Source organism: Cucurbita pepo, chromosome LG06 (genome assembly GCF_002806865.2).
Source record: "Cucurbita pepo subsp. pepo cultivar mu-cu-16 chromosome LG06, ASM280686v2, whole genome shotgun sequence".
Classification (NCBI taxonomy): Eukaryota; Viridiplantae; Streptophyta; class Magnoliopsida; order Cucurbitales; family Cucurbitaceae; genus Cucurbita; species Cucurbita pepo.
This window is the reverse complement of record NC_036643.1, coordinates 2,284,525-2,309,071: the sequence shown is the minus strand read 5'-3', so window position 1 is coordinate 2,309,071 and position 24,547 is coordinate 2,284,525. Positions and strand designations below refer to the sequence as shown.

General features: G+C 36.9%; 5 protein-coding genes across 13 annotated transcripts; 4 read left to right on the top strand and 1 right to left on the bottom strand.

The window, feature by feature from the left end:
• Positions 1-90: 90 nt before the first annotated feature.
• LOC111797190 (gamma-glutamylcyclotransferase 2-1-like) lies at positions 91-2,903 on the bottom strand. The gene is made up of 9 exons (XM_023680135.1): positions 2,764-2,903; positions 2,265-2,386; positions 2,094-2,170; positions 1,939-1,995; positions 1,092-1,148; positions 962-1,002; positions 801-872; positions 641-720; positions 91-531 (listed from the first exon to the last, which is right to left on the bottom strand). Exons 2-9 carry the CDS (start codon positions 2,371-2,373, stop codon positions 350-352), a joined length of 675 nt encoding a protein of 224 aa, XP_023535903.1. The 5' UTR covers positions 2,374-2,386; positions 2,764-2,903; the 3' UTR covers positions 91-349.
• Positions 2,904-6,406: 3,503 nt separating this feature from the next.
• On the top strand, positions 6,407-9,384 carry LOC111796747 (trihelix transcription factor ASR3-like). 5 transcript variants are annotated; one of them, XM_023679494.1, is made up of 4 exons: positions 6,407-6,535; positions 6,813-7,411; positions 8,311-8,749; positions 8,886-9,046. In XM_023679494.1, the coding sequence occupies exons 2-3, from the start codon at positions 6,937-6,939 to the stop codon at positions 8,706-8,708; spliced, it is 873 nt and encodes a 290-aa protein (XP_023535262.1). In that variant the 5' UTR covers positions 6,407-6,535; positions 6,813-6,936; the 3' UTR covers positions 8,709-8,749; positions 8,886-9,046. The 5 variants fall into 5 exon arrangements, with proteins under 5 accessions (XP_023535262.1, XP_023535261.1, XP_023535265.1 ...); XM_023679493.1 differs by having other exon boundaries at positions 8,311-9,383; XM_023679497.1 differs by having other exon boundaries at positions 6,423-6,535; positions 6,890-7,411; positions 8,311-9,384.
• Positions 9,385-11,311: 1,927 nt separating this feature from the next.
• On the top strand, positions 11,312-13,973 carry LOC111796679 (trihelix transcription factor ASR3-like). 5 transcript variants are annotated; one of them, XM_023679404.1, is made up of 4 exons: positions 11,312-11,440; positions 11,718-12,316; positions 13,290-13,728; positions 13,865-13,973. In XM_023679404.1, exons 2-3 carry the CDS (start codon positions 11,842-11,844, stop codon positions 13,685-13,687), a joined length of 873 nt encoding a protein of 290 aa, XP_023535172.1. In that variant the 5' UTR covers positions 11,312-11,440; positions 11,718-11,841; the 3' UTR covers positions 13,688-13,728; positions 13,865-13,973. The 5 variants fall into 5 exon arrangements, with proteins under 5 accessions (XP_023535172.1, XP_023535171.1, XP_023535175.1 ...); XM_023679403.1 differs by having other exon boundaries at positions 13,290-13,973; XM_023679407.1 differs by having other exon boundaries at positions 11,324-11,440; positions 11,795-12,316; positions 13,290-13,973.
• On the top strand, positions 13,746-17,997 carry LOC111797384 (pollen receptor-like kinase 2). Its single transcript, XM_023680368.1, has 5 exons — positions 13,746-13,766; positions 13,833-13,920; positions 14,254-14,871; positions 15,826-16,380; positions 17,275-17,997. The coding sequence occupies exons 1-5, from the start codon at positions 13,746-13,748 to the stop codon at positions 17,925-17,927; spliced, it is 1,935 nt and encodes a 644-aa protein (XP_023536136.1). The 3' UTR covers positions 17,928-17,997.
• A 965-nt stretch (positions 17,998-18,962) lies between these two features.
• On the top strand, positions 18,963-24,500 carry LOC111797720 (U-box domain-containing protein 35-like). Its single transcript, XM_023680828.1, has 10 exons — positions 18,963-19,190; positions 19,661-19,740; positions 19,819-19,940; positions 20,875-21,086; positions 21,174-21,273; positions 22,306-22,618; positions 22,712-22,813; positions 22,879-23,307; positions 23,403-24,161; positions 24,256-24,500. Exons 1-10 carry the CDS (start codon positions 19,001-19,003, stop codon positions 24,310-24,312), a joined length of 2,364 nt encoding a protein of 787 aa, XP_023536596.1. The 5' UTR covers positions 18,963-19,000; the 3' UTR covers positions 24,313-24,500.
• Positions 24,501-24,547: the final 47 nt, after the last annotated feature.

The window sequence follows — 24,547 nt, the reverse complement described above, 5'->3', positions numbered from 1 at the left end:
TGATTTTGAAACCGTTAAAATCACTTTTGTCGTAATCAGGGAGCGATCTAATGCTCTGCTAACAGAACTGGAAATGGGAACTACACAGCATACTGCAATAAGTGACAGTAGTCATTCTTCTCCTAACCATTTTCGGAGCAGTTAAGGTTCTTACAAATAAACTATGTCCAAAGTTCAAGATTGCGAAACGTACAGAACTACTGCTGTCGTAAATAACCGAAAATGACCGACGATTTCCAAAGCTAAGCCTTACTAGTAACGTCAGAAACTAATGGATCTAAGTTGAGTCGTAATTGTTGTTAACCATCACTGGAAGCCTCTGGTTTGCTTGGTTTGTGGGATTTTGGAGTTAGGAATCTGTGGCTATGGCTTCTGGAAGCGGTTGTAGTTCTAAGGACGATATGTGCGACTTGAGTACTACGTGGGGCGCTGCTCCGAGCAGTTTGTTCTCCCTTGAGATACCATTCTCGAGGAGATCGAGAACTTTTCTCACCTCGTTAGCGAGCTCGATCACCATTTCCTCCTCGTGACCTATAGCCATAATAAGAAATGTTTATACACCTACACAATGGTGAGGAACAAAACCAAAGGAATGTTGCTAGAAAGAATTTGGCTCCATCTAGGGGGATGATAAGGTTACCTATGTTAAACAATGCCTTCTCTAACATGAAAATATAATCCCTATTGTTTCCACAAGGCCCAGCAGCAGTAGCAATTTGTCTGATCAATGGGAACCAAGGATAAGTTCAAAAACGAGCAAAAGTCATTCCAAACCGGCCCTTAAAATTTTGCCATTTTACCTAGCCATGTCGTTTAACGGAGCTGGACCCAGGTAGTATTTGTTCACTTCTTTGTCCGGAGTCGATGTGAAACTGCATTTCGGATACGAATCGTAGCAAAGTTTAAACAAATTGCATATGGAAGTTATAAACAAGTTAGCTAAGAAAATGCTGGCACTTACACAATTACTCCTGTAAGGGCTGGCTCAAGAGAGCTCTCTTCCTGGATAAAGAGATACACCATAATGAATGTGTCGGACTTGAAAAATGTACAAATTGCTTCAAATTGACAGTATCGATTCGTAATCTCACCTTGTAGAAGTTAACGAGTGTCTTTTGATCATATTCACATTCTCTATGTTCTAAATACTGCGATTGACAAAAAGAAGAAGAAGGAATTGTCATTAACTTTCAAATGGCTTGAGAATAAAGTACCAATAAGGAAAGAGTCAGTCAAGAAATTCTGGTTTAAGACTAAGGAAGACAAGGAAGAACGATAATGAAGAACCGCAACATAGTGATAAGGCGTGTTTGGGAGTGATTTTGAAACGGTTAAAAACATCGCATCTATTAGGTTCAACGTCACTCTCAAACATACTCGAAATGAAAATTAAATTCATGTAACAAAAGAAATGTTTCGCTTATTCTATCGTTTATCAATAGTGGTAATAGCTTAAACCCAATCCTTTTTGGGTTCTCTTTAAGGTTTCCTCTCAAGATTTTTAAAATGCGGGAGAGGTTTCTACACACTTATAATAAGAATGTTTCATTTTCCTCTCCAACCAAGGTGGGGGCCAGCGTCCTCACTAGCACTCTTTCATCTCTCCAATTGATGTCGTTCCCCTATCTAATCGATGTGGGATCTCACAATCCACCCCCTTCAGGGCCCAGCGTCATTGACACTCGTTCCTCTCTCCAATCAATGTGGGATCCCACAACTACAACCGAAATGAAAACCGAGCGTTCGTGGTTTGGTTTTACACTCTTAAACCCGATTTTTATACCATAAAAATTGATTCCAAATGCTTAAAAACATGTTTGGGAGTGGTTTTGAACATGACAAGAGTAGATTTTAACCATTTCAAAGTCATTCTCAAACACATCTTTATAAGATTAACTAAATCTAAATAAAAATAAATTGTAATTGACATTAAATTACCTCCATTGCAGTTGTTTCCCTTTCAGGAGTCCCCCGCACACAGTAAGCTGCTCCCCACTGAGGAAAAGTTATGTAGAAAACTAGAAAATGAGTAGCAAGAACAGAGAAAGCGATCCAAGATCCACTGAGAATATATTCAAATCAGTTGATCTTACACAAATTGCTTCTTCTTCCTGTTCCAACGTGAGAGTTCTAGCAGGATTTTCTGGCGTACCTCTGTGATCAATGCATGCTGGTCCAAAGATGAGACAAATTGTTATGAACAATAAAATTGACTAAAGGAAATTACATCAACAACAAATTCTTGCTGGAAATATGAAACTTACCGAGATCGAAAACGCGCTTATAATCCTTGATATAACCTATAATTTTCTCATCAAATTCAAATCCTGGATTCCAAACCAGTGAGCCATATCCAAACACCCAAAACACCATGATTATAAAGCTCCTGGAGAAAGGAAAATAATCATCATGAAGAACAATAGATGTTCCAGCCATTTCTTGTAATAACNCAATAATCATGAAGAACAATAGATGTTCCAGCCATTTCTTGTAATAACTAACCCTACCCCCACCCCTCCCGTTCGTGGATGAAATGATATCATGTATCTCCAAATCAGAAACCAAAATGCAGATTTAAAGAGCAATTACTAGTAATGCTTCAAAATCAGAGGACAATATTTCTAAAATCGCAATCCATAGGGCTATAATCACTTCAATTACGCACTCGTTTCAATTCCGAAACGTGAAATAGAAGATTGAAATCAAGATAATTCAAGAGGAAAATATTAAGAAAAATGTAGAGAAAGAGAGTTTAATTCTTACGCGAAGATCCGCAAACTTTTCCTGGAAAATGAAAGAGAAAGAGGAGGATGAGATTTGAGAGTGGCTGAGTTCTGTTCTTCCTCCCCCTCTTGATTCTCTCTGTTTCTTCTCTCTCTTCCAGGGAAATGGTGTTTTTTCGAGAGGAAAAAAATGAATGAGCATTCTGATAGTTTATAGTACCGCGAAGATGATGAACCGAAACTGAAACCGCGCCCACAGAGTTGGGACCACTTGTGTGCCACGTCAGCCACTGAAGTCTGTACCACGACAGGCACAAACGACGACGTATAGAATATATTATCCGTATCTGCACACGACTTGTAAGTTGTATCACGTGTAAGACGGATTCTGTCAAGATCTTGTTTCTTAAATTGTAATTTTATAAACCGATCACTTTTTGGCTACTATATATATATATAATATAAATTAATAAAAATATTTCAAAATTTGTATTTTACCTTTTAAAAAAAATATTCCTNTTAATACAAATATTTCAAAATTTGTATTTTACCTTTAAAAAAAATATATTCCTAAATTTTTATTTATTTCAATAATACCTTTAAATTATTTTTTTTTAAATCTCTAAAATAAGTTGACTGATTCTTTTGGANCGATCACTTTTTGGCTACTATATATATATATAATATAAATTAATAAAAATATTTCAAAATTTGTATTTTACCTTTTAAAAAAAATATTCCTAAATTTTTATTTATTTCAATAATACCTTTAAATTTTTTTTTTAAATCTCTAAAATAAGTTGACTGATTCTTTTGGATGGAAATCTCTTAGCTTATTTAAAAATACTCTTAATTTTTAAAAAATAATTTATAAGGTAATAAAAAATATGTTACTATTAGTCTATATTTAAAAATTACCTATGAAATTTTAAAAATAAGATTAAACATTTACCCTTATAAAAAAAATTCACAAAAATGTTAGAGTCCATGTACAGAAGAAAACTGTACACCAATAAATTATTTCCAAATTTTTAAATGTTATTTTCGAAAATTTAGAAATATTTTTGGGAAAATCGTACTAACAGTAAATATATTTTTTATTTTTTTTTATTTTTTTAAAGCTTAAAAGTTTTTTTTTATAGTTTTTTTTTAAATAAAATTATTAATGAAATTTTTGAAAATTCAATAATTTTTTAAATACTCTTAAAATTAAAAAGTATTTTTAAAATTTTTGAAAAGTTTTTAGAATATTTTGGTAAACAAAGGGTAAAATTAGAAGATTTTTTTTATTAATTTAGTTTTAATATTTAAATATTTAAATTTTATCTTTTGTATTTTAACATTCTTGACTAATTATAATATTTGAAAATTATTCTTTAAATAAAATTTAAATATCTAATCAAACTTTTAACTTTTATTTATTTATTTAACCAATTCTAATACTTCAAACCTTTTGAACTTTTATAACTGTATTTTAGAACTTTAAATTTAAAAAGTATAGAAAGTGTTTTATATATTTTGTTGATTTTTTAATTTGTGTATAATAAATTCTTACATTTTATATTTTATATTTTATATTTAATAGATCTTTGTTATATATACATTTTTTATTGAAAAAAAAAAACCACAACCCCATTGAATATCAGTCAAAATTTATTGTTATAAAATAATAAAAGAATGTATTATCAAAGAAATTTAACGAATTATAAAATAGACGTGTCAATGTAATTATTAAGATATCATGTTGTTAAAATCATTTAAATACATGCAAAATTAAAAATAAAAATAAAAATAAATAAATAAATATATATATATATATATTTCTCCCTTAAATTAGTGGGGTGAATTAATATAAATTAAATAAATAATAAAGTATTCTATCCTAAGTTCAAATCCAATTTAATGAAATTAAAAGATTAGAGTCAGAAGTGTTAAACTAACACGACTCTCCACAATGATATGATATTGTCCATTTTGAACTTAAGCTATCGTGACTTTGCTTTGGGCTTCCTAAAAAAGCCTCATTATATGATCATTCCCTAAATTAGTTGATGTGAGATTTCATCCAACACCTCCCCGAACAAAGTACGCTTCCCCTTAATCGAGACTCGACTTTTTTTTTTTTCTTCTTCTTTTTGTTGTCTTCTAACAAACTACACAATTTATTCAATACTTTAGTCATTTTTTACTATGCCTTCGAGACTCACAATACTAAGTTTAGGACATGACTCTAATACCATGTTAAACGAACACGACTCTCCACAATGGTATGATATTGTCCACTTTAAACTCTTATGATTTTATTTTTGACTTCTTCAAAAAGTCTCATTCCATGATCATTCTCTAAATTAGTAGAGGTGAGACTTTTATCCAACAAAAAGTTAATTTGTTTGTTATTTTTTACTTCCCTGACAAATTTTTACAGTAGGAAGGTGCCATAATTGACTGTCTGGTTGGAAAAGCAATATGGCTCGGTTCATTGAACCTGGTGGAGATAATGTTAGCAAAAAGCTGTTATTGGTATCTCCTGCTCTGGCCAATCCTCATTGTGGCCTCACTTTAATATACTCCTAAAATGTGGGTGGAAGGGATAAATTATATACTGACGTGGCGTTTATCCACTTACATTGTTTAAACCATCCTTCTAGATGAGCAATTATTAGTTTAGGTTCCATTTTCCAACCACTAATTTCATTATATATTATAATATATAATACCATGAGTAAAATTTAAAGTTAAACACTAACCAATATTATTCGCTTTAACTAGTTACATATTAATGTTAGCCTCGCAGTTTTAAAACACGTCTATTAAAAAGAGTTTTTCACACTTTTATAAGAAATGTTTAGTTCCGCTCTTCAACCAATGTGGGGGCCGACGTTCTCGCCGACACACTGTCCTGTGTTTGGCTCTGATATCATTTGTAACAACCCGCTAGAAGATATTGTCCGTTTTAACCTGTTACGTATCGTTATCAGCCTTATGATTTTAAACACACACACACACATATATATTAGGTATGAAAAGGAGGAATGATCCATTCGTTTTAAATGCTTAGACACGTGTAATTTGAAGTTGTTCTTTTACCGTTAATTGTTGTATTTATTTTGCCAAGACCATCGGGGAAGAGCCGATAACTAGTTAGGGCATTGGAAGCATGCCTCAATTATCTATTATTGGTATTTTATAAATACATTAAAACAACTTAATCCTTGGTCGAGTTTATAATTCGAGATATTAATAAAAAGAATGCATATTCTAATTTTTTTTTTATCTAACTATTTTTTCGTCATGGTATATATTTTTGATCGATCGAAAATATTAACCAAACATGTGATTGTTTTTTGTTCTAAAAAATACGAGAAATCGAAACAAAAAAAAAAGTTATTAAATAGAAGTTTTAGTAGCCAAAAGTAACGGGTAGAATCTGGAAGCTTTGAAAAATACGTTTACGATTGTTTATAAGTATCGATTATGTTTTAGTAACCAAAATTTTTAAATTTAGTATTTAACCCGTTTTAATATTTTTTATTTTATTTTAAATATATAGTATACATAAAATTAAAAATTTAATAACTAGAAAATATAAAATTGGAAATTCAAGCCATTATTAAACGTTCATTAAAGTTAAAAATGGATAAAAATGTAAAAAGAATTTAAAATTTAAAATTCAGTTCGTATAGTGGAAAAGTGCGCGTTAGACACCCGTGAGGAATGGGGCATTCGTGGCTTCTCCAATTCTACCGCGAAGATTGGGCATCGAGAGCGGAAGGGCAACGCACGAAGCTACGGCTTCACTTCATCTGAAATTGGTAAAGTGAACAACTCTCTCTCTCTCTCTCAACTGATAAATCTTCAGCATTGCAATATCATCATCGTTCATTCGATTTATTTTGCAATTTCGATCACTTTCCAACTTTTCGCGCACTCTTTTCTGCTTTACTTTGATTTACTTCTTAATTCATCCGCTAGGCGAACGAAATCGTGAGTATAAGCGTCTATTCTACCCGATATCCTTCGATTCTTTGTTTATTGTTGATGGAATCAACATCGTTTCAATTTAATCTCATAAATTTATGGTTTGTTTAGTTTCTACTACGGAATGGCGTTTGATTTTTCGTCGTCTCGTGTTGAATCGTGGATAGACTCATTTGGATTTGAAATAGAGATTTGAAATTTTCGAAACTGGAAACGAAGAACATTTGAGTTGGAAATGAAGAAAGAAAACGGCAACTGTGGATCGGGGGTTTCAGGTTCTCGTCGGACGCGGTCTCAAATAGCACCGGAATGGACCGCGGCGGAATGCCTTGTTCTTGTTAATGTGATTGGTGCTGTGGAGGCTGATTGTTTGAAAGCTTTGTCTAGCTATCAGAAATGGAAGATTGTTGCAGAGGACTGCACAGCTTTGAATGTGGCTCGGACTTCGAATCAATGCAGGAAGAAGTGGGAGTGTTTGCTGATTGAACAGGATGTTATCAAGCAATGGGAGTTAACGATGCCGGAGGATGATTCGTATTGGTGTTTAGAGAGTGGAAGGAGAAAAGAATTAGGACTTCCTGACTACTTTGACGAGGAGCTGTTCAAAGCAATTGATAATGTCTCATCAATGAGGGCGAACCAGTCGGATACGGAGCCCGATAACGATCCAGAGGCTGCCGTTGAGAACGCCGATGAAATTTCAGAGCCTGGTATGATACTTTATTTCCTAGAGCTCTTAGAGATTAAGTTTTCATGTGAATTTATTGCTTTAAGTACACTTCGATAATAATCATGTTTTGATTTTGCGAGTGGTCAACAAGGGAAATGAAAATAAAGAGCATAGAGGGAATGAGTTCTAGCACGGTAGCTAGGCTAGGTAAGACGGTTGTCCCATGAGAATAGTTTATGGATATTACAAAAATTACAGTTTTTGCTCCTTGGCCAACCCCTAGAGGTTGGCCTCAAGGGCCTCAACTTTGGCCGGAGCTCATGGGGGTCGGCCTTTCGGGCTCGATTGTGACCCTCTTCAGATACCCTTCATTGCCTTTAGACATCCTAGCGATTAGTCGTGTCAGTTATGAGCATAATGCAAGCAGGGGTTCTGATAGCCTGGTTATAAGATGATATCTTGTTTTAGTTTCTTGATCAGTGATGATCAGTGATTGAGGAAATTTCAGAAACGTTTTTTCTTCTTCTTGCTTTCGATGCTAAAAACTCCGGAAAGAATAGTTTAACTGCTTCAGAGTCTCAGATACTGTGCTTCCTTCGAACATTTCATGAATATATGTGCTTGTATCTAGAAATCATGTCTACGTAAAAATCAAAACGAGACATAGAACGGGTCGGTATTATGGTGATTCCAGGATCTAGATTCATTATTTCTTTTCCTTATAATCCATGAGGTGCAATTTGAACTTTTCTAACTGCATTTTCATAAGGGTTAATTGTGAATTTTTTTAAAACCGAAAAAACGGGTTTGTCGTAACTGCATAAATAGCTTTGCATCATGTTCTAAAGTGTGGTTAAAGGGTGAGATGGATCTTACAATGGCTGTCTTCAAATTACTTCAATAATATTGGTCTTCTTATTTCTGATTTTTTCATGTTAGGCCCTAAAAGGCAAAGACGTGGTTCAATGTCTAAGAGAAATCAAGGCCTTGAGAAATCTTTAGAATGTAAAGAAGACGAAGAGGATGAAGCAGAAGAACAACCTCTATTAAGCTCTCCAGAATCAGACCTTCGCGATTGCTACATCAAAAACAACGGAGCAAAGGCGACCGACGACATTGAACCCGAAGAGCAAATGATGGTGAAGAAATTGCTTGAAAATGCAGAAAATGTTCAAGAAATTGTGTCTGAGAATGCAGAATGTGCAACTTCTGATGAAAAGAATGACAAGGACCAAACTAATTTGATAAGACGTCAAGGGAGCAAGCTTATCAGATGCCTAGGAGATTTTCTCAACACCATTAACGATCTCCGTGACCTGCTCGAAGATTGTGAGTGATTCTCTCTTCACGAAAATTTAGGTTTTCGTTGACCCACCAAGTAAGCGTTGTTCTCAAATGGTATCCTCGACTCCGTACGTAAATGTTTGTTTAAATCATTTTGTTAGCACGTCTTAGGAAATTGCCAATTTGTTGACGGTTTAGACTTTTGAATCTTCTCGTCTTTCTTCCTACAGACAAAATGTCAGGTTGGCCATTCGAGCAACGCTTAAACGCCGTCGACATTTTCCAGGTTACAGATAGAAACCCAATCTAATGTTTATTTATGAAAACTTTTCTTTTTTTGTTCTTTTTTTCATGAATAACAAGAAAGATCGTACCAAACTCCAAACTAGGAACATTAAACTATGTTGTGCTATTCCCTTTGATGGAGAGTGGGGGGAACAAACTATGCAATATCTCTTAAAAGAACCAGCCTTTAAACAGCTCATCAAAACAAGAAACTTCTCTTTATTGCTTCTCCATTTTGATCTTCCTTCATTTTCCCTTCCAAATACACTTTGCAACACCTTCCCTCACCCATGGCTCATACAACAGACCTGTTTATACTCATCTTATTTGTAGTGTGCTGTAACACTTCCTCTAGTACCAGTCCCGAGGCCGAAATCCTCATCAAGTTCAAGAGCTCTCTTTCGAACAACACCGCCCTGGGCAATTGGGACACGTCGATCAACATCTGCAACGACGATCCCAAGAAATTTAACGAATTATAAAATAGACGTGTCAATGTAATTAATGTGTTTATAGATTATAAAATATATCGTGTTAAGAGCATAACTTAATTAGTTAAGATATCACGTTGGACTAAAAAATTAAATGTTAAAATCATTTCAATACATTCAAAATAAATAAAATATATATATATATATATATATTTTCTCTTAAATTAGTGGGGTGAATTAATACAAATTAAATAAATAATAAAGTATTCTATCTTTTAAGTACAAATCCAATTTAATGGAATTAAAAGGTTAGAGTCAGAAGTGTTAAACGAACACGACTCTCCATAATGATATGATATTGTTCATTTTGAACTTAAGAAAGCCTTATCAACACCTCCCCAAACAAAGTACGCTTCCCCTTAATCGATACTCGACTTTTTTTTTTTTTTTTTTTTTTTTTTTTTTTNCTTTGTTCAATACTTTAGTCACTTTTGACTATACCTTCGAGGGCTCACAATATTAAGTTTAGGATATGACTCTAATACCATGTTAAACAAACACGACTCTCCATAATGATATGATATTGTCCACTTTAAACTCTTATGATTTTACTTTTGACTTCTTCAAAAAGTCTCATTCCATAATCATTCTAAATTAGTAGACGCGGAACTTTCATCAAACAAAAAGTTAATTTGTTTGTTGTTTTTTACTTCCGGAAAATGTATCACTAAATTTACTGAATGACCACGGGGCGTAGTTGAAAATTTTTTACAGTAGGAAGGTGCCATAATTGACTGTCTGGTTGGAAAAGCATTATGGCTCGGTTCATCGAACCTGGACACTTATTCAGTAGGAGATAATGTTAGCAAAAAGCTGTTATTGGTATCTCCTGCTCTGGCCAATCCTCATCGTGGCCNTCTGGCCAATCCTCATTGTGGCCTCACTTTAATATACTCCTAAAATGTGGGTGGAAGGGATAAATTATATACTGACGTGGCGTTTATCCACTTACATTGTTTAAACCATCCGTCTAGATGAGCAATTATTACTCTAGGTTCCATTTTCCATCCATTAATTAATTATATATATATATAATACCATCGGTAAAATTTAAAGGTCAATACTAACCGATATTATTCGCTTTAACTTGTTATATATTGACGTCAGTCTCACAGTTTTAAAACGCGTCTATTAGGAAGAGTTTTCACACCTTTATAAGAAATATTTGGTTACTTTCTTCAACCAATGTGGGGGCCAATGTCTTCGGTAACACACTGACCAATGTTTTGCTCTGATATCATTTGTAACAACCCAAAGTCTACCGCTAGAAGATATTGTCCGTTTTACCGTTAATTATTGTATTTATTTTGCCAAGACCATTTAGGGAAGAGCCCATAACTAGTTAGGGCATTGGAAGCATGCCTCAATTATCTATTATTGGTATTTTATAAATACATTAAAACAACTTAGTCATTGGTCGAGTTTATAATTCGAGATATTAATAAAAAAAATTCATATTCTAATTTTTTTTTATCTAACTATTTTTTCGTCATGGTATATATTTTTGATCGATCTAAAATATTAACCAAACATGTGATTGTTTTTTGTTCTAAAAATACGAGAAATCGAAAAAAAAAAAAAAGTTATTAAATAGAAGTTTTAGTAGCCAAAAGTAACAAATAGAATCTGGAAGCTTTAAAAAATACGTTTACGATTGTTTATAAGTATCGATTATGTTTTAGTAATCAAAATTTTTAAATTTGGTATTTAACCAGTTTTAATATTTTATTTTATTTTAAATATATAGTATACATAAAATTAAAAATTTAATAACTAGAAAATATAAAATTGGAAATTCAAGCCATTATTAAACGTTCATTAAAGTTAAAAATGGATAAAAATGTAAAAAGAATTTAAAATTTAAAATTCAGTTCGTATAGTGGAAAAGTGCGCGTTAGACACCCGTGAGGAATGGGGCATTCGTGGCTTCTCCAATTCTACCGCGAAGATTGGGCATCGAGAGCGGAAGGGCAACGCACGAAGCTACGGCTTCACTTCATCTGAAATTGGTAAAGTGAACAACTCTCTCTCTCTCTCTCAACTGATAAATCTTCAGCATTGCAATATCATCATCGTTCATTCGATTTATTTTGCAATTTCGATCACTTTCCAACTTTTCGCGCACTCTTTTCTGCTTTACTTTGATTTACTTCTTAATTCATCCGCTAGGCGAACGAAATCGTGAGTATAAGCGTCTATTCTACCCGATATCCTTCGATTCTTTGTTTATTGTTGATGGAATCAACATCGTTTCAATTTAATCTCATAAATTTATGGTTTGTTTAGTTTCTACTACGGAATGGCGTTTGATTTTTCGTCGTCTCGTGTTGAATCGTGGATAGACTCATTTGGATTTGAAATAGAGATTTGAAATTTTCGAAACTGGAAACGAAGAACATTTGAGTTGGAAATGAAGAAAGAAAACGGCAACTGTGGATCGGGGGTTTCAGGTTCTCGTCGGACGCGGTCTCAAATAGCACCGGAATGGACCGCGGCGGAATGCCTTGTTCTTGTTAATGTGATTGGGGCTGTGGAGGCTGATTGTTTGAAAGCTTTGTCTAGCTATCAGAAATGGAAGATTGTTGCAGAGGACTGCACAGCTTTGAATGTGGCTCGGACTTCGAATCAATGCAGGAAGAAGTGGGAGTGTTTGCTGATTGAACAGGATGTTATCAAGCAATGGGAGTTAACGATGCCGGAGGATGATTCGTATTGGTGTTTAGAGAGTGGAAGGAGAAAAGAATTAGGACTTCCTGACTACTTTGACGAGGAGCTGTTCAAAGCAATTGATAATGTCTCATCAATGAGGGCGAACCAGTCGGATACGGAGCCCGATAACGATCCAGAGGCTGCCGTTGAGAACGCCGATGAAATTTCAGAGCCTGGTATGATACTTTATTTCCTAGAGCTCTTAGAGATTAAGTTTTCATGTGAATTTATTGCTTTAAGTACACTTCGATAATAATCATGTTTTGATTTTGCGAGTGGTCAACAAGGGAAATGAAAATAAAGAGCATAGAGGGAATGAGTTCTAGCACGGTAGCTAGGCTAGGTAAGACGGTTGTCCCATGAGAATAGTTTATGGATATTACAAAAATTACAGTTTTTGCTCCTTGGCCAACCCCTAGAGGTTGGCCTCAAGGGCCTCAACTTTGGCCGGAGCTCATGGGGGTCGGCCTTTCGGGCTCGATTGTGACCCTCTTCAGATACCCTTCATTGCCTTTAGACATCCTAGCGATTAGTCGTGTCAGTTATGAGCATAATGCAAGCAGGGGTTCTGATAGCCTGGTTATAAGATGATATCTTGTTTTAGTTTCTTGATCAGTGATGATCAGTGATTGAGGAAATTTCAGAAACGTTTTTTCTTCTTCTTGCTTTCGATGCTAAAAACTCCGGAAAGAATAGTTTAACTGCTTCAGAGTCTCAGATACTGTGCTTCCTTCGAACATTTCATGAATATATGTGCTTGTATCTAGAAATCATGTCTACGTAAAAATCAAAACGAGACATAGAACGGGTCGGTATTATGGTGATTCCAGGATCTAGATTCATTATTTCTTTTCCTTATAATCCATGAGGTGCAATTTGAACTTTTCTAACTGCATTTTCATAAGGGTTAATTGTGAATTTTTTTAAAACCGAAAAAACGGGTTTGTCGTAACTGCATAAATNGACTGCATTTTCATAAGGGTTAATTGTGAATTTTTTAAAACCGAAAAAACGGGTTTGTCGTAACTGCATAAATAGCTTTGCATCATGTTCTAAAGTGTGGTTAAAGGGTGAGATGGATCTTACAATGGCTGTCTTCAAATTACTTCAATAATATTGGTCTTCTTATTTCTGATTTTTTCATGTTAGGCCCTAAAAGGCAAAGACGTGGTTCAATGTCTAAGAGAAATCAAGGCCTTGAGAAATCTTTAGAATGTAAAGAAGACGAAGAGGATGAAGCAGAAGAACAACCTCTATTAAGCTCTCCAGAATCAGACCTTCGCGATTGCTACATCAAAAACAACGGAGCAAAGGCGACCGACGACATAGAACCCGAAGAGCAAATGATGGTGAAGAAATTGCTTGAAAATGCAGAAAATGTTCAAGAAATTGTGTCTGAGAATGCAGAATGTGCAACTTCTGATGAAAAGAATGACAAGGACCAAACTAATTTGATAAGACGTCAAGGGAGCAAGCTTATCAGATGCCTAGGAGATTTTCTCAACACCATTAACGATCTCCGTGACCTGCTCGAAGATTGTGAGTGATTCTCTCTTCACGAAAAATTCGGTTTTCGTTGACCCACCAAGTAAGCGTTGTTCTCAAATGGTATCCTCGACTCCTTACGTAAATGTTTGTTTAAATCATTTTGTTAGCATGTCTTAGGAAATTGCCAATTTGTTGACGGTTTAGACTTTTGAATCTTCTCGTCTTTCTTCCTACAGACAAAATGTCAGGTTGGCCATTCGAGCAACGTTTAAACGCTGTCGACATTTTCCAGGTTACAGATAGAAACCCAATCTAATGTTTATTTATGAAAACTTTTTTTTTTTTTGTTCTTTTTTTCATGAATAACAAGAAAGATCGTACCAAACTCCAAACTAGAAACATTAAACTATGTTGTGCTATTCCCTTTGATGGAGAGTGGGGGGAACAAACTATGCAATATCTCTTAAAAGAACCAGCCTTTAAACAGCTCATCAAAACAAGAAACTTCTCTTTATTGCTTCTCCATTTTGATCTTCCTTCATTTTCCCTTCCAAATACACTTTGCAACACCTTCCCTCACCCATGGCTCATACAACAGACCTGTTTTTACTCATCTTATTTGTAGTGTGCTGTAACACTTCCTCTAGTACCAGTCCCGAGGCTGAAATCCTCATCAAGTTCAAGAGCTCTCTTTCGAACAACACCTCCTTGGACAATTGGGACACGTCGATCAACATCTGCAACGACGATCCCAAGACGAGAGGTAAATACTGGACTGGTGTGACTTGCAAAGATGGAACTTTGTTTGGGTTACGGCTTGAGAATTTGAGCTTAGGTGGTGTTATCGACATAGACACGCTCGTTAACTTGCCATCTCTAAGAAGCTTGAGCTTCATGAACAATAGCTTTCATGGTACAATGCCAAAGGTTAAGAAACTGGGCGCATTAAGAGCTTTGTATCTTGCATACAACAAGTTCTCTGGTACAATACCTGAAGACGCTTTTGAAAACATGAGGTCCTTGAAAACGGTGCGTTTAGAAGAGAATGAGTTTAAAGGAGAAATTCCAGGTTCCCTTTCTAGTTTGCCAGCGTTGGTGGAATTGAGCCTCGAAGGGAATCGATTTGAAGGCAAAATCCCTGATTTTATTCCGAGGGATTGGAAGTTGTTCGATTTGTCCAATAACCTATTGGAGGGTCCAATACCTTCTGGCTTAGCCAAAATCGATTCCAATGCATTTGCAGGTGAATAAGCTATAACTCTATACTTCGTTATTATTATTTTTTTTGTTTTGCTCTAAAGAAAATAGATAGATAAATAACCTCTTGATTAAGTTTTCGAGTCAGTAACAATTATCTTTAATGGACAACTCAATAGATAGTTTTTTTAGCGAAAGAAAAAATGTCAGATTAATTGGTTTCATATCGATTGGAGAGGGGAACGAATGCAAGCGAGGACACTGGATTGGGGTGGATTGTGAGATTCCACATCGGTTATAGAGGAGAACGAAATATTGTTTATAAGGGTGTGGAAACCGCTCGCTTTTCCAACATTGATTTTAGATTTCAAGAATTTTCTTGACACACAAATTGCCTGACATAGATATTGATTTGAACAAAGGAACTCAAATCAAACCGTTTTTTTTTCTTTTTTCAGGGCCCCATAACAGCTCCCTTAATTATGTGCAAGAAATTTCGCTCGAGTAATGGAAAGTGGGCTAGTCCCCGAAAATGGAAAGTACAAAGAGGACTAGATTTGAAAATAAAATTAATTTACTAAAAACTTATAAATAAAGTATAATTTTCAAAAACCTAAAACTAAGAATAAAATAGTTATTAAATGTAGCATTAAGGTTCTAAAATTATTCAATTTAGAGATTATTTTTAACATTTTGGATTCTTTGGAATTTATTTAGATTCATAATTATCTTTAGTTACCATTTTCTCTATGAAATAGATACTTAAATATTTGATCAAGTTTTGGACATAAGTAATTGAAATCCAGCTATTTACAATCTTGCTTGGCATAGGTTGTATAAACAATGTTAAATTAATATGAGCTTAATACAATATTTTGTGATTTTAAATTTCAAGTGCATAAAACTTTGTTTGTATCTTAACATTTTGATTAAAATATCTGTATATTATTAAGCTTATAATTAAATGTTGAACCTAAAAAATTTCATTTGTCTTTTACAGGGAACAAGGATTTATGTGGACAGCCTCTGAGCCGATGTAAGTCCCCAAAGAAGTGGTACATCCTCACCGGAGTCACCGTCGGAATCGTCTTGGTAGCCGTCATTGTCTTGTACCACCGCTACCGCCGCCGGAGGGCTCTGTTATCGGCGGCAGAACAAGCCCAAAACTCAAAAGCCCAGGATCAATTGGGCCTGGAAAAGGCCCAATATCAGGAGCCGACAGAAGAAAATGCGAAGCTGCAGTTCGTGAGGGCCGATAGCCCCTTCTTTGACTTGGAGGAGCTGTTGAGGGCCCCGGCGGAAGTTCTGGGCGGCGGCAGCTTTGGGTCGTCTTATAAGGCCCTACTTTCAAATGGGCCTCCAGTGGTTGTAAAGAGGCTTCGGCCCATGAGATGCGTTGGGTTCGAAGAGTTTCATGAGCACATGAAAAGGTTGGGGATAATTTCACATCCCAATTTGCTTCCGCCTGTGGCTTTCTATTATAGAAATGAAGATAAGCTTTTGATTTCTGAGTTCATGGGGAATGGCAACTTGGCTGATCATCTTCATGGCCATGGTATGTATGATCTTCAACCCTTATAATACTTAAATTACCCTTTGTTGGACGATGAAAGTTCCACATCCGCTAATGGGTTTATAATACTATCTCCATTGGTATGGGGCATTTTGGAAAATGCAAAGCAAAACCATGAGAGCTTATTTCTTATGTTCTAAAGCCTCCTTGGGAAGCCTAAAGCAAAACCATGAGAGTTTATGCTTTGAAGCCTCTTAGGGAAGCTCAAAGCAAAACCACGAGAGCTTATGCTCTGAAGCCTCTTAGGGAAGCTCAAAGCAAAACCACGAGAGCTTATGCTTTGAAGCCTTTTGAGGAAGCCCAAAACAAAACCATGAGAGCTTAGACTCAAAATGGATAATATCGAGAGTCGTGTTCATCTTACACCTTTAATATATATTTTTTAAATTTGATGTCATAATATTTTTCTTAATCTAATAATTTTAGATGATAATTGATGTGTTATCACTAAACTATATTTGAAATGATGTGCATGTTTTTTTTTCTTTTTAATCTATTAGAAAATGGTTAATCGAATAATCTTAAATAATAATAATTTTTTTTAATGATGGATCTACCTAGAAAATACACGTTATTTTTTATTTTTTTATAGCTAAAAAAGATATATATTTTTTNCCTTTAATATATATTTTTTAAATTTGATGTCATAATATTTTTCTTAATCTAATAATTTTAGATGATAATTGATGTGTTATCACTAAACTATATTTGAAATGATGTGCATGTTTTTTTTTCTTTTTAATCTATTAGAAAATGGTTAATCGAATAATCTTAAATAATAATAATTTTTTTTAATGATGGATCTACCTAGAAAATACACGTTATTTTTTATTTTTTTATAGCTAAAAAAGATATATATTTTTTTAAATATTCCAGCTCAGCGTACGCCTGAAAATATTGGGCTAGACTGGCCCACACGGCTACGGATCATCAAGGGAGTGGGCCGAGGCCTGGCCCATTTACACAGCGAGCTACCGAGCCTGAGCCTACCACACGGCCACTTAAAATCCTCCAACATTCTTCTCAACAGCAATTACGAGCCTCTATTAACCGACTTCGGCCTCGACCCTTTGGTGTGCCAGGATCAAGCACAGCAATACATGGCGGCGTACAAGTCGCCGGAGTTCATCCGGCACCGTCGGGTATCCCGAAAGACCGACGTGTGGAGTCTCGGAATCCTGATCCTCGAGCTTCTGACCGGGAAGTTCCCGGCGAACTATCTCCGGCATGGAGGAGGCGCAGCCAACGGCGACCTGGCGGCTTGGGTGAAGTCGGCAGTGCGGGAGGAGTGGACGGCGGAGGTTTTCGACGGCGATATGATGAAGGGAACGAAGAATGAAGACGGGGAAATGGTGCGGCTGCTGCGGATCGGAATGATTTGCAGCGAAGAGGATGAGGATCGACGGTGGGGATTGAAGGAGGCGGTGGAGAAGATCGAGGAGTTGAAAGAGACGGAAATTAATACCGACGATGAGTTCTATTCGTCTTATGGCAGTGAAGTGGAAGCGCGATCAGTCGAAAGGGAATGAGTTTTTCCTTTATATTTTATTTTCGGTTTAATTATCGTTTTTATTTATATTTTTAAAGGTCTAAATAGCAAATAGTCTTAATATTAATAAACCTTACCCTTAAACTTTCAACCAAAAAAGAAAAAAAAAAAACAAACAAAAATACCGGGTTAAACTTGTAATTTAACCCTAGAAAAAGAAAAAAAGATAAAATTACAAAAATACCCTTATTAAGGTTACTCCATAGTTAATGAGGCCTTTTGTCACGAGAGTTTATGCTCAAAGTGGATAATATCATATCATTGTGAAGATCATGAGTCCTAACATGTTATTAGAGTCATGCTCTTAACTTAACTATGTCAATAAAATTCTCAAATGTCGAACAAATAAGTTGTGAGTCTCGATGGTGTAGTCAAAAGTGACTCATAACAAAGGGTTTTCTATGTTCGAGGGCTCTAGAGAAGGAGTCAAGTCTCGATTAAGGGGGGACTGTTTGAGGACTTCATAGGCTTAAGGGGAGGATTGTTGGAAGGGAGTTCCACGTTGGCCAATTTAGGGAATGATAATAGATTTACAAGTAAGAAATACATCTACATTTTGATAGGCATTTGGGAGAAGCCCATAAGGTTAAACTTGTAATTTAATCAGCCACCACGGCCTGTAAAGCTTATTATTTTTGGAGCTGTCATGTTCTGTGGTTGGTTTAACAAAGAAAATGGTGTCAAAAATAGTTGGGAAATAAAAGGGATGGCGTTTGAAACAATCAAATAAACGAAAATAACCGTAAATAAGAACCAGAGAAAAATGGATGGGAGAGAAAGTGATTAGGTGATTGAATTGAACGATGGTTTTGAAAAAAATTTGGAAATAAAAAACCATATCTTTGTTGGGTCTGTTTGGAGGTTTAGAACCTGAAAAACAGAACAAAAGGCAAAAGCGACGAAAGGGAAAATCAAAACAAAAACAAAAACATCGGAGAACTCGACATTGTTTTGGGTTCTCCGGGTCTGGTTTTTGTTTTTGGTTTGGTTTGGTTTGGTTTTTTTTTTTTTTTTTTTTTTTTTTTTTTNGTTGTTGTGGGGAAGAAATAAAGGATGTGGTTACCAAGATACGGGCTTGAGAGGAAAGAGAAACTGGATGTGAAGGGAATTGTGGCAGTGGCCATTGACAGAGACAAAGGAAGCCAAGGGGCTCTCAAATGGGCCATTGATTATTTGCTTCAAAAGGGTCAATCAGTTTTCCTCATTCATGTCAAACTCAGATCCCCTTCTAATTCTTCCCAAAGTACTCTCTCTTTCTCTCTCTAAACCTTTTGTTTTCGTCTAAAAAATTGTACTTATTTTCTCACCGTTTGTATACCGTGGTCTGTTAAAAGACGACTTTTAACAAGACTTGGCATGAATCTTGAAAACGTCTTATTGACCAATCGTCCAAGAGTGTTAGATCCCACATCGGTTGGGGAAGGGAACGAATCATTCTTTACAAGGGTGTGGAAACGTTCTCCCTAAGGGAAAGTCTAAAGAGAACAATGTCTGCTAGAGTTGGTCAACCTAAGATGCTTTGCGGTGGACAATGAAACGGAGTTTTTATTTACGAGTTTCTTTTTTAGTTCAACCACGTGGGTAGAGATTTAAACGTTTCATGTTTAGGATAGATGCATTAATTAGTTGTGACGGGTTCGAATCGGGTTCGAATTCGGTCCCGAGTCTTTTAACTTGCAATGTTTGGTAAGATGGAGCTGTTTTTGAGTGCAGAGATGAGCTCTAAATCTGACTCTGAAGCTAGCATCAAAGAATTATTCCTTCCTTTTCGTTGCTTTTGTACTCGGAAGGATGTAAGTTTTTTATTTACTTATTTTTTGAAGATCCAAATTTGTTCATAAAATTGAATTATGTTTTGGTGTGAGTTACAGATACAATGCATGGATGTTGTGTTGGAAGATACAGATGCTGCAAAGGCCATAATTGAGTATGCAGCAAATAAGGCCATAGAGAACATTGTTATGGGCGCTTCAGCAAAATCTGGCTTCTTAAGGCATGTTTTTTCTCCTATTCATACACATTGTTCAAAAATTCGATGACCCAAAAAACTCGATCATTCCAGCTCGAATGATCGGATTGAGTTTAAAAGGTCCTTTTGAACCGGACCCATGAACAATCTAGTTTCTATTTTATGCTTGGGGCATGTTTTAATCACTTTTTGTTAGATTCCACGTCGGTTGGAGAGGGAAACGAAACATTTCTTATAAGAGTGTGGAAATCTCTCACTAATAGACGCGTTTTAAAACCTTGAGGGGAAGCCTAGAAGGGAAAACATTTTTTATCTGCTAGCGGTGGGCTTGGACTGTTACAAATGGTATCAGAGCCAGACATTGGATGGTATGCCAACGAAGATGCTGGGCTCCCGAGGGGGTGGATTGTGAGATCTCACATTGGTTGGAGAAGGGAACGAAACATTTCTTATAAGGGTTTGGAAACCTCTCCCTAGTAGACGCGTTTTAAAACATTGAGGGGAAGCCCATAAGCAAAAGTTCAAAGATGACAGTATCTGCTAGCGGTGGAATTGGGCTGTGACACGTGGTATCAGAGCCAGACACTGGACGGTATGCTAGTGAGGACACTGAGCTCCCTAGGGGGTGGATTGTGAGATTCCACATTGGTTGGAGAGGGGAACGAAACATTCCTTATAAGGGTATGGAAACCTGTCCCCAGCAGGGGCATTTTAGAACCTTGAGGGAAAGTCTGGAAAGTCTGGGGAACGAAACATTCCTTATTAAGGTGTGGAAACCTCTCCCTAGCAGACGCATTTTAGAACCTTGAGGGAAAGCCCGAAAAGTCTAAAGAGCACAATATCTGTTAGCAGTGAGCTTGGGCTGTTACATTTTTAGACCATATTGTGCTCGGGAAAAGTATTGAAGTTTGTTGTAGATATCATTAATTTGGAATGATTTTCATTTTGTATGGAACAGATTCAAGACAAACGATGTTCCTGGCAGTGTAGTAAAAGGAGCACCAGATTTTTGTAATGTGTTTGTCATTTCTAAAGGGAAAGTTCAATCGATGCGTTCGGCGTCTCGTCCCGCTCCAGTGATTAGTCCTCTACGAGGTCAATTAGCTCAACAAAGCAGCACGAAATCCGATACGCCCGAGATCCAGATGACTCACTCTGCCAGTGCAAGAGGTAGTTTCTTTCAATACAATTTCCTTTTACTTGATATGTCTGTTGTTCCAATATTCTCCATGAAACTAATGCTGAATTTGTTGGCAGCGTCTGCGGATAGGCCACCCCTTGATCTGCCATGTAATCTGCCATGTAATCTGCCATGTAATCTGCCAAGTAAAGTGCAGGATGAGACCGATTTCATGAGGTGAGTGACCCTTTACGTTTTTTTATTGTGAGATCCCACATTGATTTTAGAGTAGAACGAAGCATTCCTCATAAGTGTGTGAAAACCTCTCCTTAGTAGATGTGTCTTGAAACCGTGAGGCTAACAATGATACGTAACGGGCCGAAACAAATATCTACTAGCGGTGGACTTGGGTTGTTACAAATGGTATCAGACCTAGTCACCGGACGGTGCGAGTCACTGGTTAGAATAAGGCTAGATCATCTCCATAGTAGACGCGTTTTAAAACCTTGAGAGGAATCCCAAACGGGAAAACTAATATTTGATAGCGTTGGGCTCGGCTGTTACGAATGGTATTAGAGCCAGACACCAGGTGGTGTGCCAGCAAGACGCTGGCCCCCAAGGCGGGTGGATTGTGAGATCCCACATCGGTTGGAGAGAAAGTTTTCCTCACAAGGGTGTGGAAGCCTCTCTTTAGTAGACGTGTTTTAAAACTGTGAGGCTGACGACAATACATAACGGGCAGAAGCAAACAATATCTACTAGCGGTGGGCTTGGGCTATTACAAATGGTATAAGAGCCAGTCACCGGACGGTGCAAGACACTGGTTGAAGTTGGGCTAAACTCTTTTCATAGTAGACACGTTTTAAAACCTTGAGGAAAGCCCCAGTTACAAATGGTACTAGAGCCAGACACCAAACAGTGTGCCAGTAAAGACGCTGGCCCCCAAAGTGGACGAATTGTAATATCCCACCTCAGTTGTAAAGGAGAACGAAGCATTCCTCATAAGGGTGGGAAATCTCTCCCTAGTAGACGTGTGTTTAAAACCGTGAGGCTGACAGCAATACGTAACGGCCGAACCGGACAATATCTACTAACAGTGGGCTTGAACTGTTACATACACTAATTAGATCTTTCATTCTTAGTATTGTACTCGTATGCGTGCTCGAATATTATATTTGCATGTAGTTTAGCACATGAGCTATTAATATTGAAGAACAACACATCACTTTTACAATGATATCATGTTAAGCAAAATGTTGTTGGATGCAGGTCACCATTCACAAGGAAAGGATATAATTACAAACCATCATCATATGGAGATTTACCGACGCAAGAATCGGATATATCTTTCGTTAGCTCCGGAAGACCGAGCATCGATCGTATATTTCCTTCACTTTATGATAGTCAAGATACAGGAGGAAGATCCACACCACCACAGGTTTCAAGCAGTACAGATTTTGACTTACCTCATAGCTTTGAGTCTCTACAGATGGGACGGATGTCAGCGGATATGAACTTTTCGTCTGAGTTCTCTTCGATCTCGCAAGACAGTGACAGACTTTCGATCTCATCACAGTCTATGGTAAGTTTTGAGTCACTTTGTTGTCTATGCATAAAATTTTCATTAGATGAAATGAAACTATGTTTAGATGAACTTTTATACGATGGCGTGCAGGAAGACGTCGAGGCCGAGATGCGGAGGCTCAAGCTAGAACTCAAGCAAACCATGGAAATGTACAGCACAGCCTGCAAGGAAGCTCTTACAGCCAAACAAAAGGTAAGCGAAGTCGATTGATTAACGTGCCAATGGCTGCAACATCATATCTGCGGTTTGTGATGCAGACGGTCGAGCTACAACGATGGAAATTAGAAGAAGAACAGAGATTAGAGGAGGCGAGATTGGCCGGGGAAGCTGCATTGGCGCTAGCGGAACAGGAGAAGTTGAAGTCGAAAGCAGCCATCGAGGCAGCTGAAGCGGCTCGGAGAATTGCAGAATTGGAAGGACAGAAAAGAATGAAGGCTGAAATGAAAGCACTCAAAGAAGCTGAGGAGAAGAAAAAGGCAGTTGATGCATTGGCAAACAATGATATCAGGTATAGGAAGTATACAATCGATGAGATCGAAGTGGCAACGGAATTCTTTGCTGAATCTCGTAAGATCGGAGAAGGAGGCTATGGTCCTGTTTACAGGTGTGATCTTGATCATACTCCGGTTGCCATTAAGGTTCTACGTCCCGATGCGACTCAAGGACGATCGCAGTTTAAACAAGAGGTCAGTTACCATACATAACTCTCAGCTAACAGTTTTTTTGAAAAGTAAGACCATAGGGAATCTCGTCAGCTAACGTGAAAGATAACCGTTCACAGGTAGAAGTACTCAGCTGTATACGTCATCCGAACATGGTTCTCCTCCTCGGAGCTTGCCCCGAGTATGGCTGCTTGGTCTATGAGTACATGGCTAATGGGAGCCTAGAAGACCGACTTCTTCGACGAGGAAACACGCCACCACTTTCTTGGCAGCTCAGGTTCAAAATTGCAGCTGAAATTGGGACAGCATTGTTGTTCTTGCACCAAACAAAGCCAGAGCCTCTTGTGCACCGTGATCTCAAACCGGCTAACATTCTGCTCGATCGTAACTTCGTCAGTAAGATCAGTGATGTTGGCTTGGCTAGGCTCGTACCGCCATCGATTGCTAATAGTGTAACACAATATCGAATGACATCGACCGCTGGAACATTTTGCTACATTGATCCCGAGTATCAGCAGACAGGTATGCTTGGTGTGAAATCCGACATATACTCGCTAGGCATCATGTTTCTCCAACTGATCACTTCTAGGCCACCAATGGGATTGACTCACCATGTCGAAAGAGCTATCGAGAATGGGACGTTTGAAACTATTCTCGACCCAGCCGTTCTTGATTGGCCTATTGAAGAAGCTTTGTCTTTCGCCAAGATGTCGCTCAAGTGTGCCGAGTTACGACGTAAAGATAGGCCTGATCTTGGTAAGGCCATCCTTCCAGAGCTTAACAGGTTGAGAACTATTGCAGAAGATACAACGCACCCAACACTGATGGGGGGAGACATAAGCCCCTCTTGCAGCAACAGCCAAGTTTCTCTACAATTTGTAAGTTCAACGATCACTAAGTACGTTCTAAACTATTTTAAAATTACTTTGAAACATGTTCTTAGTCGTCTGATTCATATTAAATCTATTACAGGGATCATCACCGCAATCATACAACAGCTCGAGAAACCCATCGACGACAACTTTTTGATGGGTGGAAAAGATAAATAAGGGACAAAAAGTATTATCATTGAAAGCATGTTTGATTCAAGGAAGTATTTGATAGCCCAAGAAGAACTTATTTGGATCAAATCTCTATCAAGTGATGCTTTGTTGGAAGTTGGTCTGATGCGGAAGGGAATGCAATTTGTGAATATAAATTTGGATATTTTTTTGGTTCATTATTGGGTTCTTTATTTATTCATTATTTAATTCATTTCATTGTA